The sequence below is a fragment of the Amphibalanus amphitrite genome, unplaced genomic scaffold (assembly GCF_019059575.1).
Source record: "Amphibalanus amphitrite isolate SeventyFive unplaced genomic scaffold, NRLGWU_Aamphi_draft 001345F_arrow, whole genome shotgun sequence".
Lineage (NCBI taxonomy): Eukaryota > Metazoa > Arthropoda > Thecostraca > Balanomorpha > Balanidae > Amphibalanus > Amphibalanus amphitrite.
Window position 1 is genome coordinate 146470 of NW_024882838.1, and position 15227 is coordinate 161696.

Genomic DNA, 15227 nt, shown 5'->3' on the forward strand with positions numbered 1-15227 from the left:
GATCACGCGAGGGTGATTCAGTCGTGAGCCGGGGCGCCACTCGCCCCGTTGTTGAAGACGTGTTCAGAGCGAGATGGCACTGCGAGATTGTACGGTAAAGCCGGTATAAGTCGGATAGAACCACCGTTAGCTGCGGTTTTTGGGCCGGAAAGAGCCAGCGAAGTACCGGTCTAAGCTGGCAGACCAAGCAATCTTGTATTATTGAGGTAACGGTCGCGATATGAACATTGAGATATGATGTCGGAAGAATGCCAGACTGACGCCGTAACGTTTCTAAGGACTGACAAACTGAAATTTGTCCTGGTCCCATCTCAAAGAAGGGCAAGGCAAGTATCCGTCCGATCCGGTCTATCAAAAAGGTAGCTTCGCCTGACGGAATTTAGGTAATATTGCATCGACAATAGGTATCGACAGTACCATTGCATCGACAATAGGTACCGATGATAGGTAATTGGCAATTGGCCGACTGGCGACCCCAGTCTTACTGATGTACCTACTACCTATCTGTGAATCACGGTTTCTTTCGCCACCTGAAATATTGAATGGATTTAGACGGCGGACACTTGAGCGGATCCGAACGCGGTTGCTGGTGTATGCGGGCTTGCTTATGGCCGGCTGATGCCTGCAGCAAGGCAGCCTAGCCTAGGTGCAGCCTAGGCTGCGCCACAAGCTGAGGCGGGATCTCGTCTGAGGCGCATAACGAATTACTGGGGTCCCAGAGCAATATTTGTTGAGTTGGTATCCTAATTTTAAGAGTATCCAAAATTTTCTTTGCGCAAGTGGATCGGTAATTTGAGCTAAGTGTAATATTTACATGTCAGATAAAAGATAGCTGTATTTTAGCTTAGCGAACATGCAAATGTAGCATAAGCGCCACATACGTAAACTTTGAGGACACAGTCAAATTCACAATCAGTTTGAAGTCTGTAATAAAATGACGTCATAAATTTAGCATAATGATAGTGTGCTGTGCTGCCAGAAGGCTAGTGGCAACTGGCTTTCCTGTCTTTTGTTGAAGCAAAGAAGGCTAAATATGAATACAGAAAACTCAAATGTCCAATCAAAGTTATCATTCAATGATTTGAGCCTGAGGGGTAAGAGCAAATGCTCTTGTTTCTCTTGCGTGTTTCATTTCAATGACGTCACAAAATTAAATCATGATAACTTGGGACCTGTGTTACGGAAGTATTTCGCATTTCCTTCATTTTTTGTTGTTTCCCCGCCCTTTTGTGTTTGCCGGTGGTGCGATTCATGGCGATGCAATGAATGATTAGAAGTAAATAACCTGAATTCCAGCCAAAAGAAAGGTTGGTATGAAATATCCGTAGGAAATATTGGTTTATGAGAGCCTTATATGGTTGGGTCACTCTCATCAAGAATAGAGGAGGATGTCATAAACTCGGGCTCATCGTGTGGTTTCCTTTTATGCCGTTTATTCCAGGCCTATTTCAATGTTAAAAGCCTGGACGTTCAGGTGTTTGAAATGTAAAAAGTTGAATTTACAAGTATGCTTAAAATAATGAAGTTGACAGTGAAGTGTAGAACTGCTTACAAATGCTCTAAGTACACCCAGTGACCCAAAAGACTAAGATGCCACTCAGACAGCAGCAAACCACCCCAATCCATTGGTAACCAATGCGTCTGTTCCCATAGGTGCGGGACCGGGGGGGGGAGTGGGGGCAGCTTGCCCCCCCCCCCCCGCCCAACTCTGGGGCCGCTGGGGCGGTGCCCCCACAACCAGTGATGCCATCCACATTTTTGCTCCATCCCAAGATCTCGACCAGAATTTCCCAGGATTCTCGTCTCAAATCCCAAGACTACCCATCGAATATCCTTAGGAGTACCCCAAGTAAATCCATAGCTTATTTTGGACATATTAGTGTGTTTAGTATTCAACTTTCTCTTCTTCGGGTCCACCCTTGTCCTTATTGGCGTATTTACAGCAGCTAATGTACCTAGAGGCCGGGGGGAGGGGAGGGGGAGGGGGTCGATCGGACTCCTACAGCTGATCGGTTCCTGACCGAGTATAAGAGCTTCACGAAAAATGAAGATGCTGGCCTAGACAACATGAAGCCGGTGGTATCTGATATTATGGTCAGGTCATTCGTCGACCGTCAATGGTGGGTCAAGGACTTAAAACACAGTCCGAATCTGTTAGAACTTCTTGGAAACGAAGTCTGTGGCATTTTGGATTTATTTCAAAATTTGTCTCGTGACACATTTGGAGAAGCTAGGGTCAGGTGAGGTCAGGCTGATTTATTTTTGGTCCAGCAGAGCCCAGAGGTCAGGTGACCAGACACTTTTCCGAGGTCAAAGACAAATTGCCCTTATTTTGGTTCGCGGTCGACGGATAAGCCTCCATAGAGCAAAACCATAAAATGAAACGCTTTGTGCGGGAGCCGCTTTCTGAAATGTTTTTTAGGCATAATGTTTGTAAAAGCTTTTCATAGCCACCCAACATCATGGACGCCGGTGAAACAGGGCGCCGGAGGGCATATTAGTCACGTGACATTTGTAGCTTCTCCCCCTTCGTGTGCCTTCTACAATCTACATGCTAAACGTCACGTGTAAATTTCACGAACCTTGATCAAATCGCCCCAGGCGCCCTGTTCTCACCGTCGTCCATCATGCCGCCAAACCACCCATCCCCGTTGATCGGTAGTTGGAAATTAAAGGTAGTGTGCCACCTTTGAAAGATTTCCCATTTTATTTTTCCTAGGATAAGAAGCTTCTGTTTTTACCTAATATCGCAAAAAAAATCAAAAATGGGCCTGGAATAGTGCCTTTTTCGCCTAAAAGTTTTTCGGTTTTTAGATATGTATAACAACTGTAGTGGGCTCACCTGCAAACAGGCGTCGGGCAACAATCGCGAATGCGGCGCACTTGTGACAATAAGCAAAGGTCATTATAGTGTTACGACCATACGACGTACGGGAATGAGTTATCAGCTGTCTAATCGTAGACAACACAATGTCGAGCCTTAAACTGTAAGCCCGTATTGGTATTGTTTCTTTTATTTGGCTGTCGAACATTATTTATGGTTTGAAATATGATTTTATGTAAAATAATTGATATGAAAAAGCCGTCTTATAAGTTATGACCCCATTTCACCACACGCAAGTGGCAGAAATGACAATGATCAGCTGACGCATTTTTCTTGGCCGAAGTCAGAGCGCGCGGCCCGACGCACCACGCGTATTTGGAAATTCCGACCTCGACGAGCATCAGAAGCCACCTAACAGGCGTGTTCGAAACCGCAGGAGATGATGATGAACGGGTTTATCGAAACTTGATTGGATGAGCATATCGGTAATAGCGATTTCAGTGTGTGCATTTGTTGTTCATAGTGGTGTGAAATGTGGTTGGGGTACGACCGACAACCCGTCGGGGCGAATTTCGCACTGGGGTACTCAAAATTTGAAGAATTTAAGACGTTTCCATGAGTTTTGAAGGTATGGATAAGTTCTAAAAATCCGGTTCTCCTTATCTGGGCCATTAACTCCATACGGTCCAAGAAAGCTGGCACACTACCTTTAAACAAATGAGCGCCAGTTGCGAACAGCGACTGAAAGCTGCTACTATACCCATAACAAGTAATGGTACAAAAATAATCCTGCGATCTCGGGAAGATAATGCCGGCTAGAAACATCGCAAGCTTCGTCCGTTACTTCAATATGTTTGATTAACCCTCCGTGGTGCAAATCGATCCTAAATCTATTATCGACCGAGGAAAAAGCATTCGACAGCATGAGAAGACAAAGTGAAATCAGCTTCTGCCAGATCCCAAGATATGCAGTGCAAATCACAAGATCCCAATGTTAATGTTCAAATCCCAAGATCTTGGGACAAATCCCAAGGAATGGCATCGCTGCCCACAACTTTAAGACGGAATATCATACTTTTTGCAAATGTTTTTTATGAAAAAGCCAAGGGATGAAAAATAAGTGGCCTAAAACCAATGAGAAAACTAGATTTGGGGATACCCTAGGTTGATATCTATTTTAGTGTGCTCCCCAGTCTAAAAGTAGTTCCCGTGCCCCTGCCTGTTCCTATGGTTGATCTAAAAAATATAATAGGAGGTTGGATGAGCTTCAAGGAGAGCTGCTTTAGAGCAGCCTCAGGAACATCTCTATGAAGAACTAAGCTGTTTGTGAGTTGTAACAGTTGATGATTGATGGTGTGCTGCTACCGATTTAAAGATGAGCATTGTTTTCAAATGAAAAACCATTGGGGACACATTTAAAATTACTGTTTATAAATGCCTTTTGCTCTATACTTGCAATTATTACTGAAGTTTCGCCCAATTATTTCCACATCACTTATAACTGGTGGTAGGTAAATATACACCCACGTGTTTTTTTACGTGCACCAATAATGTCTATACCAGAGAGAGCCTCATCCAAAAATCCAATTCAGTTGGGATGAGGGAGGAGGCAAATCTTATACCTAAAATTTGTCTAACTCTGTAATTTTTTAGAAAGCCGCAATTTTCATGAAAGGAATAGGTAACCAAGTCAAATTCCCAACATAATGAAATATTTGCCTGTTGTATTTGACTTTGTTATTTGGCTGAAAATGTTAACTCTTCTTTTACAGCTTCAAGATGAGTATGTCAGATAGGAAGGCAGAGCTGGAGAGGAAGAAGGCGCGTCTGCAGGCCCTTCGAGATGAGAAGCAGCGCAGACAGCAGGAAAAGGAACAGGCGGTAAGATGCTTTAGATGCTGCATATGTCGGAATCCACCTCTTTACTCATGTGCTGTCATAAGGGTCTTAAGGGCATTGTGCATGGATAGTGCATCCTAGCAGAATTATGATTTCACCAAAAAGTTATAGAATGGTTTGTATTCCTCCATCACTGGTTTGCCCTTACTCACATTTATAATAACTTTTTTAGTATACCATTTATTTGTATATCTCGAAAGCTGTGGTAGGCATATTTTGTTTCTTGAAAGGCTGCTAGTTGCTGAGAAGCCAGAAGGACACTGTCTGGTACTGCTCTTCACCTGGGGCAGTCAACTGATGTTTGGTGCGCAGAGGACTGTCGGTGACCTATCCCAACTGCCGCTGATCACTACCCTACTGTCGCTGCCCGCAGCTGGCACGTCAGTCGCTCTCGCCCAGTGTGGCCCGGCCCGGACCTGTGGACCGCGCCAGCCTTGACGAGGAGCTCAGGAAACAGGGCATCGCACCTATCTCAGGTCAGTCACACTGTGGGGTCATGGCCTCAGCAGGTGTCAAGTGGTAATAAAGTGTCAACTAGCAGTCAATCACAATTTGAACTGCTGTGGTTCTTACCATATTATAACTACCGGTGACGGTCCATGTAGCAGTCTGTGACGTGCGAACTGACCATCTTCTCCCCTCAGATGTGTCAGACATCAGTGCCACGCCGAGCGGGGGGTCGCTGCAGCCCTCTGAAGGGGGCGGCTCACAGCCGTCCAGTCTGTCACAGCCGGCACCAGCACCCACCGCAGCCAGGTAGGCGTCCACCCATCATAGTCAGGTAGGCACGGGGCCACTTGGTCGGTTCGCCAGGCGAGAAGGGCCTGTTGGTTGATAAGCTCAACTGGTGCTCATTCCAGGCTGACATTTGTTGTCTCGTCTGATCCTAGACGAGACTGTTGATTCAAACAGTGACGAGGCGCCTGTAAGGACATGCTGATTGCTGATCTTATACGCCGTATCTGTCTGTTCATGTTCCTTTGCGCTATGTGAGTTCCCTCCCGTCCCCGCAGGAAGAAGCCTCCAGATCTGACGGTTGTCCAGGTTCACTCGACCAGTATACCTCCGAAAGAGAGCGTCACCTACTGCAAACAGACCCAGACCACGGCGTCTGGTCCCGAGCAGACGGGTGAGTAATAACACAGACCCAGAGCCGCCGGTCCCAAACCTACTGCAAACAGACCCAGACTGGGCCTTAACCTGTAACTGCAGACAGACGCAGACCACGGCGTCTGGGTCCGAGCAGACCAGTGAGTGCAGTACCCGGCTACCCGCTCCCGGGACCGACGGGGTGGATAAATTAACCCATTTGGGCCAATCTCATGTCTTTGTCAGTGACAGTGCTAGATTAGTACATTGTAACGTTTGGTGACCTCTTGGATATGGGGTCAAAAAAAAAAAATACATTGCACATTGCATAACCATTTTCCCTGACTTGTCACGTCTGATTGTTACCGTCGTGACCATGTTCTGACGGTGTTCTGGTTGGCGCTTTTTCAGCGCGTCCTGGTGGCTTCGATTACTATGGTAAGTTGATGGCCAAGATCATTTTCGAATGGCTATTTACATGATGCTTACTCTACAATGTTGCGCCAGTTCTTGCAGAAATACATATTCCTGTTTCTTTTTCTGTCAGCAGCTTTGTTCGCTCAGTCCGATTGAATCTTGCCAAAATTGTTTACTTTTCAAAGAAATGTGCTTGTAATTTTCAGCCGTAGTCTTCAGACTTCTTTGCTACGAGCAATTAAGCTCGCTAAAATCAATATGTTCACCATAATCTCATATTATACGAGTGCGCTATATATAACATATGTGCGATTACCTGACGAAACAATGTTTGGCACTCCCGCTCTGACCCCCTCCCCCGTCCCGTGTCACAGCATCCCCGCTCTGAACACCACCCACCTGTCCCGTGTCGCTGTACCTCTGACCCCCCCCCCGTCCCGTGTCGCAGTACCCCGCTCTGACCCCCCCCCCCACCTGTCCCGTGTCGCTGTACTTCTGACCCCCCCCTCGTTCCGTGTCGCAGTGCTGACGTACGACGAGCCTCACGGCGATGAGCTGGAGGACGCCAGTCTGACCGGCCTGGAGGGACGCCGACTACCACCCGGCATCCTTCACCACGGGATGCCGACGGTCACAGACGTCCAGCCGGCCACCGTGCAGCCGGACGCCGCCGAAAAACCGCCGGCAGAGCCCAAAAAACCCGAACGTTAGTGGCGGGGGGAGGGCAACGTATAGCCGACAAACCGCCGGCGGAGCCCCCCCCCCTCCAAAAAAAAAAAAAAACGAACATTAGTGGCGGGGGGCGGAGGGATGTGGCCATGGTTAGGGGACTGAGAGTGAGACGCGAAATTGGGTGGGTAGTAATTAGAGATGCATGTAAAGTTTAGGAGTAATGAATCCAAGAGACCCGAATATCATTTCATTTTTTTTTCAGTTGCGTTGACCTTAACCTGAATTATAATAACAAAACAATGGATGAAAGCACGAGCCACTTCAAAACCTTCTCCTCGCTACCCTACAGCGCGGGAGCTGAGCGAGGAGCAGAAGCAGCTGATCATGATGTCGGCCGAGTTCAGCGAGTTCTTCAGCCGACAGTCGCGCGTGGTGGAGCGCGTGCTTTGCGAGGACAGGGACCTCTACAGCGACTACAGCCGCAACTTTGACGACGACGGCATGATGTGAGTTACGGGGGACTAGGGACTGAGAGGAAGCATTTGATTTTAGCAGCCGTGAGGGCGAGAGGACTGTAATGAATGACCAATAACGCGAGGGCGGAAACGATTAATGTGAAATGATGACGTTGGAAATTATAAGCTGGACACTGGAGGGAGTTTTGGTGTGTAACACTTGCTGTTTTGTGTCTCAATGTTTTGTGTGTCTTTCTTTTGCAGTGCTTCACCTATGCATTACAAAACTATCGGTAATTTCTGTTTTCAACTGGCCTGTTGTGGAAGTGCTGGTACCGCAGCGTGCGTTCCACCACTGATCGCATCTCCATTCCCCTTCCCCCACAGGGACGACAAGTCTGGCCAGCAGCTGTCAGTGAACCGGGTGTTTTTCGACGAGCGCTGGTCGCAGCACCGGACCGTGACGTCACTGGATTGGTCGCCCCAGTTCCCCGAGCTGCTGGCCGCCAGGTGAGCGAGCGGGGCGTGCTTTGTCCAAAGGGGAGGAGAGGGAGCCATTGTTTTATCGTCGTTCTGTGGTGTGCGTTTAAATGATAATTTTGGGTATGTATTTTGTTTTATTTTCCGTGATTGTGTCTTTCTAACGTTTTAGTCACGTTTCGTTGTAAAACGGTATGCCCTGTTTTTATGCTGAACTGGCTATTGACCACTGTTAGTCCTTAGTAAACCGAGACCATCACATTTAAATCACTCTAATCTCCATCTACCATGTTCCTCTGCTTCACCTACAGCTACAACAACAACGAGTCGGCGCCGCACGAGCCGGACGGCGTGTGCCTGGTGTGGAACACGCGCTTCAAGAAGGACACGCCCGAGTACATCTTCCACTGCCAGTCGCCGCTGATGAGTGTGTCGTTCGCGCGCTTCCACCCGAACCTGCTGCTCGGCGGTACCTACTCGGGACAGATCGTGCTCTGGGATAACCGGGTACAGCGGCGAACACCGGTCCAGCGGTCGCCGCTATCTACAGCGGCGCACACGGTTAGTGGGGGGGGGGGGGGGGGAGTGGTACATACAGGGGCGCACACGGTTAGTGGGGGGGAGGGGGAGGAGGGACTGAGGTACATACAGGGGCGCACACGGTTAGTGTGTTGATGGGGGGGGGGAGTAGGAGGGGTACAGTCCTCAGTGCCGGACTGCAGCTGGGGGGTTGACGGGCTGGCGGGGATCGGACCAGACTGATGCAGCGTGTGATACTCTCCCACCCTGGCTGGTAGGACGGGCTCATTGTAAATCCCGCTGTCTCATCTCCCCTCCCAGCTGCATTCGTGTCGTGCCGGCCCAGTAATTGAACCGGATACACTGTCACCGGTCGACGGTCGGACGTGTGTGTGCGTGTGGGGGGGGGGGGGGGCGTTGACGTTTGTCAATACGTCACGCCATTGTCATGTGAATGATAGACATTTTACAGACATACCGATAGATTATGTGTGGACAACGCCTTTCGCTGGTCGATTCAATAGGTCGCTGTTTTCTAACTGGCGTGGAATTACGGACAGAATCTCATTTATTGTTTAGAAAAAAATGTATCTGTTTTTTTAATTTTTTCTTTTGACCAAAGCAACACTGCATTTTTATGGACGCACTCGTAACGAACACAGTCTTGGCGCTCTGAGTGGCGACCCCTTCAGTTCGCTCATATGACACAGGAAATTTCAACTTTATGATTCTGGTCCCCTGTTATCCGATCTCCATCAGTCTGTTACGATCACTCGGTATATTTTTTATCGTCTGCACCCCATGTCTGACAGCCATAGTATGTCCATCCGCAGCACCCGGTGTACTGTATGCGTGTGGTGGGTACTCAGAACGCGCACAACCTCATCTCTGTGTCCACCGACGGCAAGCTCTGCTCCTGGAGTCTGGACATGCTGTCCCAGCCGCAGGTAAGGACCTGGGGTCTGTGTTAATTGGAATGTAGTGGACTCTTATCTCCAGTAACATTCGGATGTGGCGTGCGTAATGGCGGCTGTAGATTACCAGCGCCTCGCTGCCAAATTAGACGATGTCCATGCTTGAGATCTCGAAGATTCACCTCACATGTCACTCAAAGAGTATCGACAATTATGGTAATAGGCGAGTTGTGATGAACATCATCACAGTCCCTGATATTTTTATTGTTGATGCTCTAAAGGTCATTCCGTTTTTCGGACTATCCATTTTAATTCACTTCATTTTGTCTACGGCACCCACCGTCTCCATTCCTCACTCGTTCATCTCGCTGTCTCTTTTCCTCACTTATCTATCGCACCGTCTGCATTAATCACCCACCCCCCTCTGTGTCCCGCAGGAGAAGATGGAGCTGCAGTTCAAGCAGAGCCGGCCTGTGCCCGTCACCGGACTGGCCTTCCCGCAGGGCGAGGTCAACAACTTCGTGGTGGCCAGTGAGGACGGAAACCTCTACACAGGTCAGTTGGGGAGACTGGTGGTCTAATTCGCAGTTGAGGTGCGTTCTGAGGGACATCGTCTGAAATAGTTCTACCAAAACTTTCATATTTTGTGTGTACCAATCGCCAGTTTCATTGTGCTTAGTGCTTACACCAATAAATTAGCGGCCTTGCCGACATCTGTTTATGTCTGCAGGGACGGTCATATCGGTCCGTATGCTCAGGTTAGCTATTAACAATACGCAGTCGGCTAGCCTCATTGGCAGTCTCTGCCGTCTCTTGGCCAGTAAGACCGTTGGGTTTCCCCTCCTCCACACTCTCACTGACGCCCTCCTGCCCTTTCGTCCCCAGCGTGCCGCCACGGCAGCCGGGCCGGCGTGCAGGAGGTCTACCAGGGCCACTGCGGCCCGGTGACCGGCGTCAGTGCGCACGCCGCGAGCGGGCCCCTCGACTTCTCACACCTCTTCATCAGCTCGTCCATCGACTGGACCGTCAAACTGTGGAGCGTCAAGGTAACGGCCGGCGCCGGCCGGGTCGGTGAGGGATGCGGGGGTAGGGATGGGCTAGCAATAAATTAGTTTCAGTTGGGAGAGATGCGGTACTAGCTGAATATATCACTAGTTATCGGGTATTCTCTTTAGCAGTTTCTAGGGCAGGTTTGTGCCTTGCCTAAACAAATCGCACCTGCGTTTTGTATGTCTTATCATATCACTCCCTGGCTGTTCTAAGGTGGTGTAAATAGGACGACTCCGTCTCGATTAATTCCTGAACAGAATTTCCGTTCCCGTCGCTCTGTTCCCTCCTCTGTTCACCTTATCTCACAACCCCGCTGCCCTCCCGACAGGAGCCCAAGCCGCTGTACTCGTTTGAGGACAACTCGGACTACGTGTACGACGCCGCCTGGTCCCCGCTCCACCCTGCGCTGTTCGCCGCTGTGGACGGCACCGGTCGACTCGACGTCTGGAACCTGAACGCCGAGACGGAGGTGCCGGTGGCCGGCACAGTGGTGGACGGCGGCGTGGCCGCGCTGAACCGGGTCTCCTGGACCCCGTCCGGTCTCCACATCACCGTCGGCGACGATCGCGGCCGCGTCTGGGTGTACGACGTGGGCGAGAGGCTGGCCCATCCGCGCCAGGACGAGTGGACGCGGCTGGCGCACACTCTGCAGGAGATGAAGTCCAACAACGCTGACGAGGAGCTGGATAGGATCGGGGCGGGCACGCCCAGCCGCTAGGCAGAGCAGTGGCGTGAAAACAGCGCCTTGTGATGAAGACGTATTACGAGGAGCACGTGGTGACTGGGAGAGAAGTGCTCTGAGGCAGAGTGCCGGCTTTAGAAGAGAGGTGCTGCCTGAAGGCGAGGAGGGTTGACTGAGGTCGGCTCGTCCGGAGGTGAATGTGTGGGAGTGGATGCTTCCCCGACGCGCGGCTTGTTACGCGGCGTCGTTCGGCGATGTTGGTTTGTAGATACACACCGATGTAGTGATAATCAGTGATCACGGGAGCGGTCGACGCGTTCGTTGTGTGTGGAGGTGACAGTTTGGGCCTGGAAAGACATTTCGAGAAGTTAAGCACACAATGTCCAAGAAAGTACGCGTCCTGCCGACTCCCGAGAAGTACGTACACGGCAGCATACCGTCACCGCCCCGCTACCGTCGCAGCGGTACCGTCGTCCTGAGACGGGTGAGCGCTCACCGGGAGCGCCTGCGTTCAACTGCAGTTACCCGTGTTCACAGTTTACACCGGGGGATAGAGTCCCCCCCCCTGCCACCTGATGCGACGTAAAGGTGATCCCTTATTGAACGTCGGGGCGGGCGCTACGAAGCTCACGATAAGTCACTGCTGTAACGGCTGTCGTGTTTGACGTACATTGGTCCGACGGGAGAGTAGGAGAGTTATTTACCGATCGAATCTGTGAAAAAGTGGCGTTGGACGGCGGTCGTATGCGTCCAGTTATGTCCATGTGCCGGCCGCTGCCTCTGCCCAGTCGCAGTCCTAGCCGCCGAGGTCAGGACGTGCGAAGAATGTATCGGTAGCGAAGTCTGTATCCGCCTGGCCCGTGGCCCGCCCGTTAACCGAGGTCGAAGTCTGCCTGTCGTCCGCGGCTACCGTTTCGCCGGAGCCCAGTCGTCTGTCCGTTAGTGTCCGGGGCTGCCGTTCCAGTCGGCTGTGATGGCCCGCTGGCGTCTCTTCCGTATGGCCTCAGGCGTGCTCTGTGTGATCGGCCGTTACGATCTCTTCCATCGGAGCCACGCGGCCGGGTGGCGCCGGTACGAGCCGTGTGGTGCTGCTGGGTGCCTTACCGCGCGACTCTGAGCGACTGCCGTCAGTGGGGACGCCCGGCCCGTCCCCGTTCGACAGAGGATAACGGCCCGTGGGGCGTTCCTGCGCGCGTGCGGCTGTTCTGCCGCTCACCGGTGGTTGCGACTCGCGACTGCCTTGGCTTTTGTACACAACGCAGTGAATGGGATGTTTGTTGGAATATTTTCACGGGGCTGGTGCGAGTCTGCCGAAGGTAGCTAGCTGGCTTGTTGGGTCATCGGGATTGTGGCCGAATGGAAGTGGACTGTTGCGTTGTACCGGTTGAGAGTGGTTTAAATACAGGTAGCATGTTTATGCTGTGATCTGCACTCAATAGGATGAAGGGGGGAATGGACCTGGTGGCGCTGGTATGTGAATGAATATTCAGGATACTGTGGCATGAAGTTACTTCGCGTAACCAACCATGGAATGATAATGGGTTGCAAGAGCTCGGTTACTGATTTCGATAGTATTACAGCGGGAAAGGGTGCCTAGCTTTTATTATCATGATATTTATGCACAGCTACAATCGTGGATGGATGGTCGCGGCATATATCCCAAAATAATATCCTGAAAACGGGCTAGCGCTGTTTTCGGCCAGCCGATTGCAATTTGTCGGGGAAACGAATGTCACTGTCAGCATGACGATGGTCATGCTTTATAATATGTAATGAGAAAAACACATGACACATTTTCTCCTTTCAGATTGTCGACTTCTTGAGACGCCAGTCCAAGTCCTAACGGCGTCAAGTTTGCTGACGAGTGATGGCAGAGAAGATCCACCGTAGTGCAGCATTTTAGATACAACATGGCGACCTTCATAAGTTAGAAGCAGTTCCGGCGCGCAAGAGACATATCCTTATCACAATTTCCTATTGGCAATTTCTATGTAACGGAAGTTAGCAGGGATTCAGCAGGGGTTCAGCAGGGATTCAGCAGGGATCGACGGCCCCTACGATTTCGCTGAATTTTGGTGGAGAGGTGCAGAATGGTGTCCTCTATCGAAAATCCTAGTGCAAAAATGCGGGGAATCCATCAGGGGGGCCACAAATCCCAAAAAACAGTATGCCCTCAGGGCACAATCGACGAACTTTGAAAACCCTACTTCTAGCCGTCAAAACAGCTAAAAATGCACGTCATTCGAAAGAGGACAAAATTTTACGTGCAACGGTACCAAATTTAGGGGGCTAGTGCCCCCCTGAACCGAACAAAACAGCTTCAAATATATGGGCCCGGGAGTATGCCCTCGGGGCATAAATAAACGTTTTCAACAATTTCAGGCCTATAACATCGACAAAATCCAGCAATATGCACATCATTGGAAAGAACGTAATTTCCCAAACAAAAAACCCAAGTAACATTTTTCGATGGGGCCCACCTGGGGCCCACGGGACCCAATTGAAATTTGGGGCCCAATGGGGCGGCCCCTACGATTTTCTTCAAAATTTGCACAGACACTCTCCTGGGCCCCCTCTTCAATCTGGCTGAAGAAACCTACCGGGGAATCCAAAGGAAGGGGCCCAAAGAGGGCCCCAAAGAGGCCCTTTCTAAGTATTGCCCCTAATTTCGCGACCAACCCCGGCAATATGCACATCATTGGAAAGAGCGTAATTTCCCAAACAAAAAACCCAAGTAACATTTTTCGATGGGGCCCACCTGGGGCCCACAGGACCCAATTGAAATTTGGGGCCCAATTGGGCGGCCCCTACGATTTTCTTCAAAATTTGCACAGACACTCTCCTGGGCCCCCTCTTCAATCTGGCTGAAGAAACCTACCGGGGAATCCAAAGGAAGGGGCCCAAAGAGGGCCCCAAAGAGGCCCTTTCTAAGTATTTTCCCTAATTTCGCAACCAACCCCGGCAATATGCACATCATTGGAAAGAGCGTAATTTCCCAAACAAAAAACCCAAGTATTATTTTTCGATGGGGCCCACCTGGGACCCACAGGACCCAATTGAAATTTGGGGCCCAATGGGGCGGCCCCTACGATTTTCTTCAAAATTTGCACAGACACTCTCCTGGGCCCCCTCTTCAATCTGGCTGAAGAAACCTACCGGGGAATCCAAAGGAAGGGGCCCAAAGAGGGCCTCAAAGAGGCCCTTTCTAAGTATTGCCCCTAATTTCGCGACCAACCCCGGCAATATGCACATCATTGGAAAGAGCGTAATTTCCCAAACAAAAAACCCAAGTAACATTTTTCGATGGGGCCCACCTGGGGCCCACGGGACCCAATTGAAATTTGGGGCCCAATGGGGCGGCCCCTACGATTTTCTTCAAAATTTGCACAGACACTCTCCTGGGCCCCCTCTTCAATCTGGCTGAAGAAACCTACCGGGGAATCCAAAGGAAGGGGCCCAAAGAGGGCCCCAAAGAGGCCCTTTCTAAGTATTGCCCCTAATTTCGCGACCAACCCCGGCAATATGCACATCATTGGAAAGAGCGTAATTTCCCAAACAAAAAACCCAAGTAACATTTTTCGATGGGGCCCACCTGGGGCCCACAGGACCCAATTGAAATTTGGGGCCCAATTGGGCGGCCCCTACGATTTTCTTCAAAATTTGCACAGACACTCTCCTGGGCCCCCTCTTCAATCTGGCTGAAGAAACCTACCGGGGAATCCAAAGGAAGGGGCCCAAAGAGGGCCCCAAAGAGGCCCTTTCTAAGTATTTTCCCTAATTTCGCAACCAACCCCGGCAATATGCACATCATTGGAAAGAGCGTAATTTCCCAAACAAAAAACCCAAGTAACATTTTTCGATGGGGCCCACCTGGGGCCCACAGGACCCAATTGAAATTTGGGGCCCAATGGGGCGGCCCCTACGATTTTCTTCAAAATTTGCAGAGACACTCTCCTGGGCCCCCTCTTCAATCTGGCTGAAAAAACCTACCGGGGAATCCAAAGGAAGGGGCCCAAAGAGGGCCCCAAAGAGGCCCTTTCTAAGTATTGCCCCTAATTTCGCGACCAACCCCGGCAATATGCACATCATTGGAAAGAGCGTAATTTCCCAAACAAAAAACCGAAGTAACATTTTTCGATGGGGCCCACCTGGGGCCCACAGGACCCAATTGAAATTTGGAGCCCAATGGGGCGGCCCCTACGATTTTCTTCAAAATTTGCACAGAC

At 50.4% G+C, this 15227-nt stretch overlaps 1 protein-coding gene across 10 annotated transcripts; it reads left to right on the forward strand.

The window, feature by feature from the left end:
• Positions 1-1177: 1177 nt before the first annotated feature.
• Positions 1178-12418, forward strand: LOC122372321 (cytoplasmic dynein 1 intermediate chain 1-like). Of its 10 annotated transcripts, none has more exons than XM_043349401.1 (14): positions 1178-1185; positions 4597-4705; positions 5097-5199; positions 5368-5479; positions 5737-5852; positions 6224-6250; positions 6753-6935; positions 7251-7407; positions 7744-7866; positions 8148-8397; positions 9189-9302; positions 9707-9824; positions 10155-10315; positions 10648-12418. In XM_043349401.1, exons 2-14 carry the CDS (start codon positions 4604-4606, stop codon positions 11035-11037), a joined length of 1956 nt encoding a protein of 651 aa, XP_043205336.1. In that variant the 5' UTR covers positions 1178-1185; positions 4597-4603; the 3' UTR covers positions 11038-12418. The 10 variants fall into 10 exon arrangements, with proteins under 10 accessions (XP_043205336.1, XP_043205332.1, XP_043205338.1 ...); XM_043349397.1 differs by lacking the exon at positions 1178-1185 and adding an exon at positions 1193-1307; XM_043349403.1 differs by lacking the exon at positions 1178-1185 and adding an exon at positions 1807-1849.
• Positions 12419-15227: the final 2809 nt, after the last annotated feature.

What these genes read in the sequence shown, in the direction of transcription:
- LOC122372321 (XM_043349394.1), top strand. Translation starts at nt 2,068, where the DNA reads ATGAAGCCGGTGGTATCTGATATTATGGTCAGGTCATTCGTCGACCGT. An exon ending in AGCAGGAAAAGGAACAGGCG is followed by an intron (nt 4,706 to 5,096) that starts GTAAGATGCTTT and finishes CGCTGCCCGCAG; the next exon opens with CTGGCACGTCAGTCGCTCTC. An exon ending in TTTGACGACGACGGCATGAT is followed by an intron (nt 7,408 to 7,743) that starts GTGAGTTACGGG and finishes CTTCCCCCACAG; the next exon opens with GGACGACAAGTCTGGCCAGC.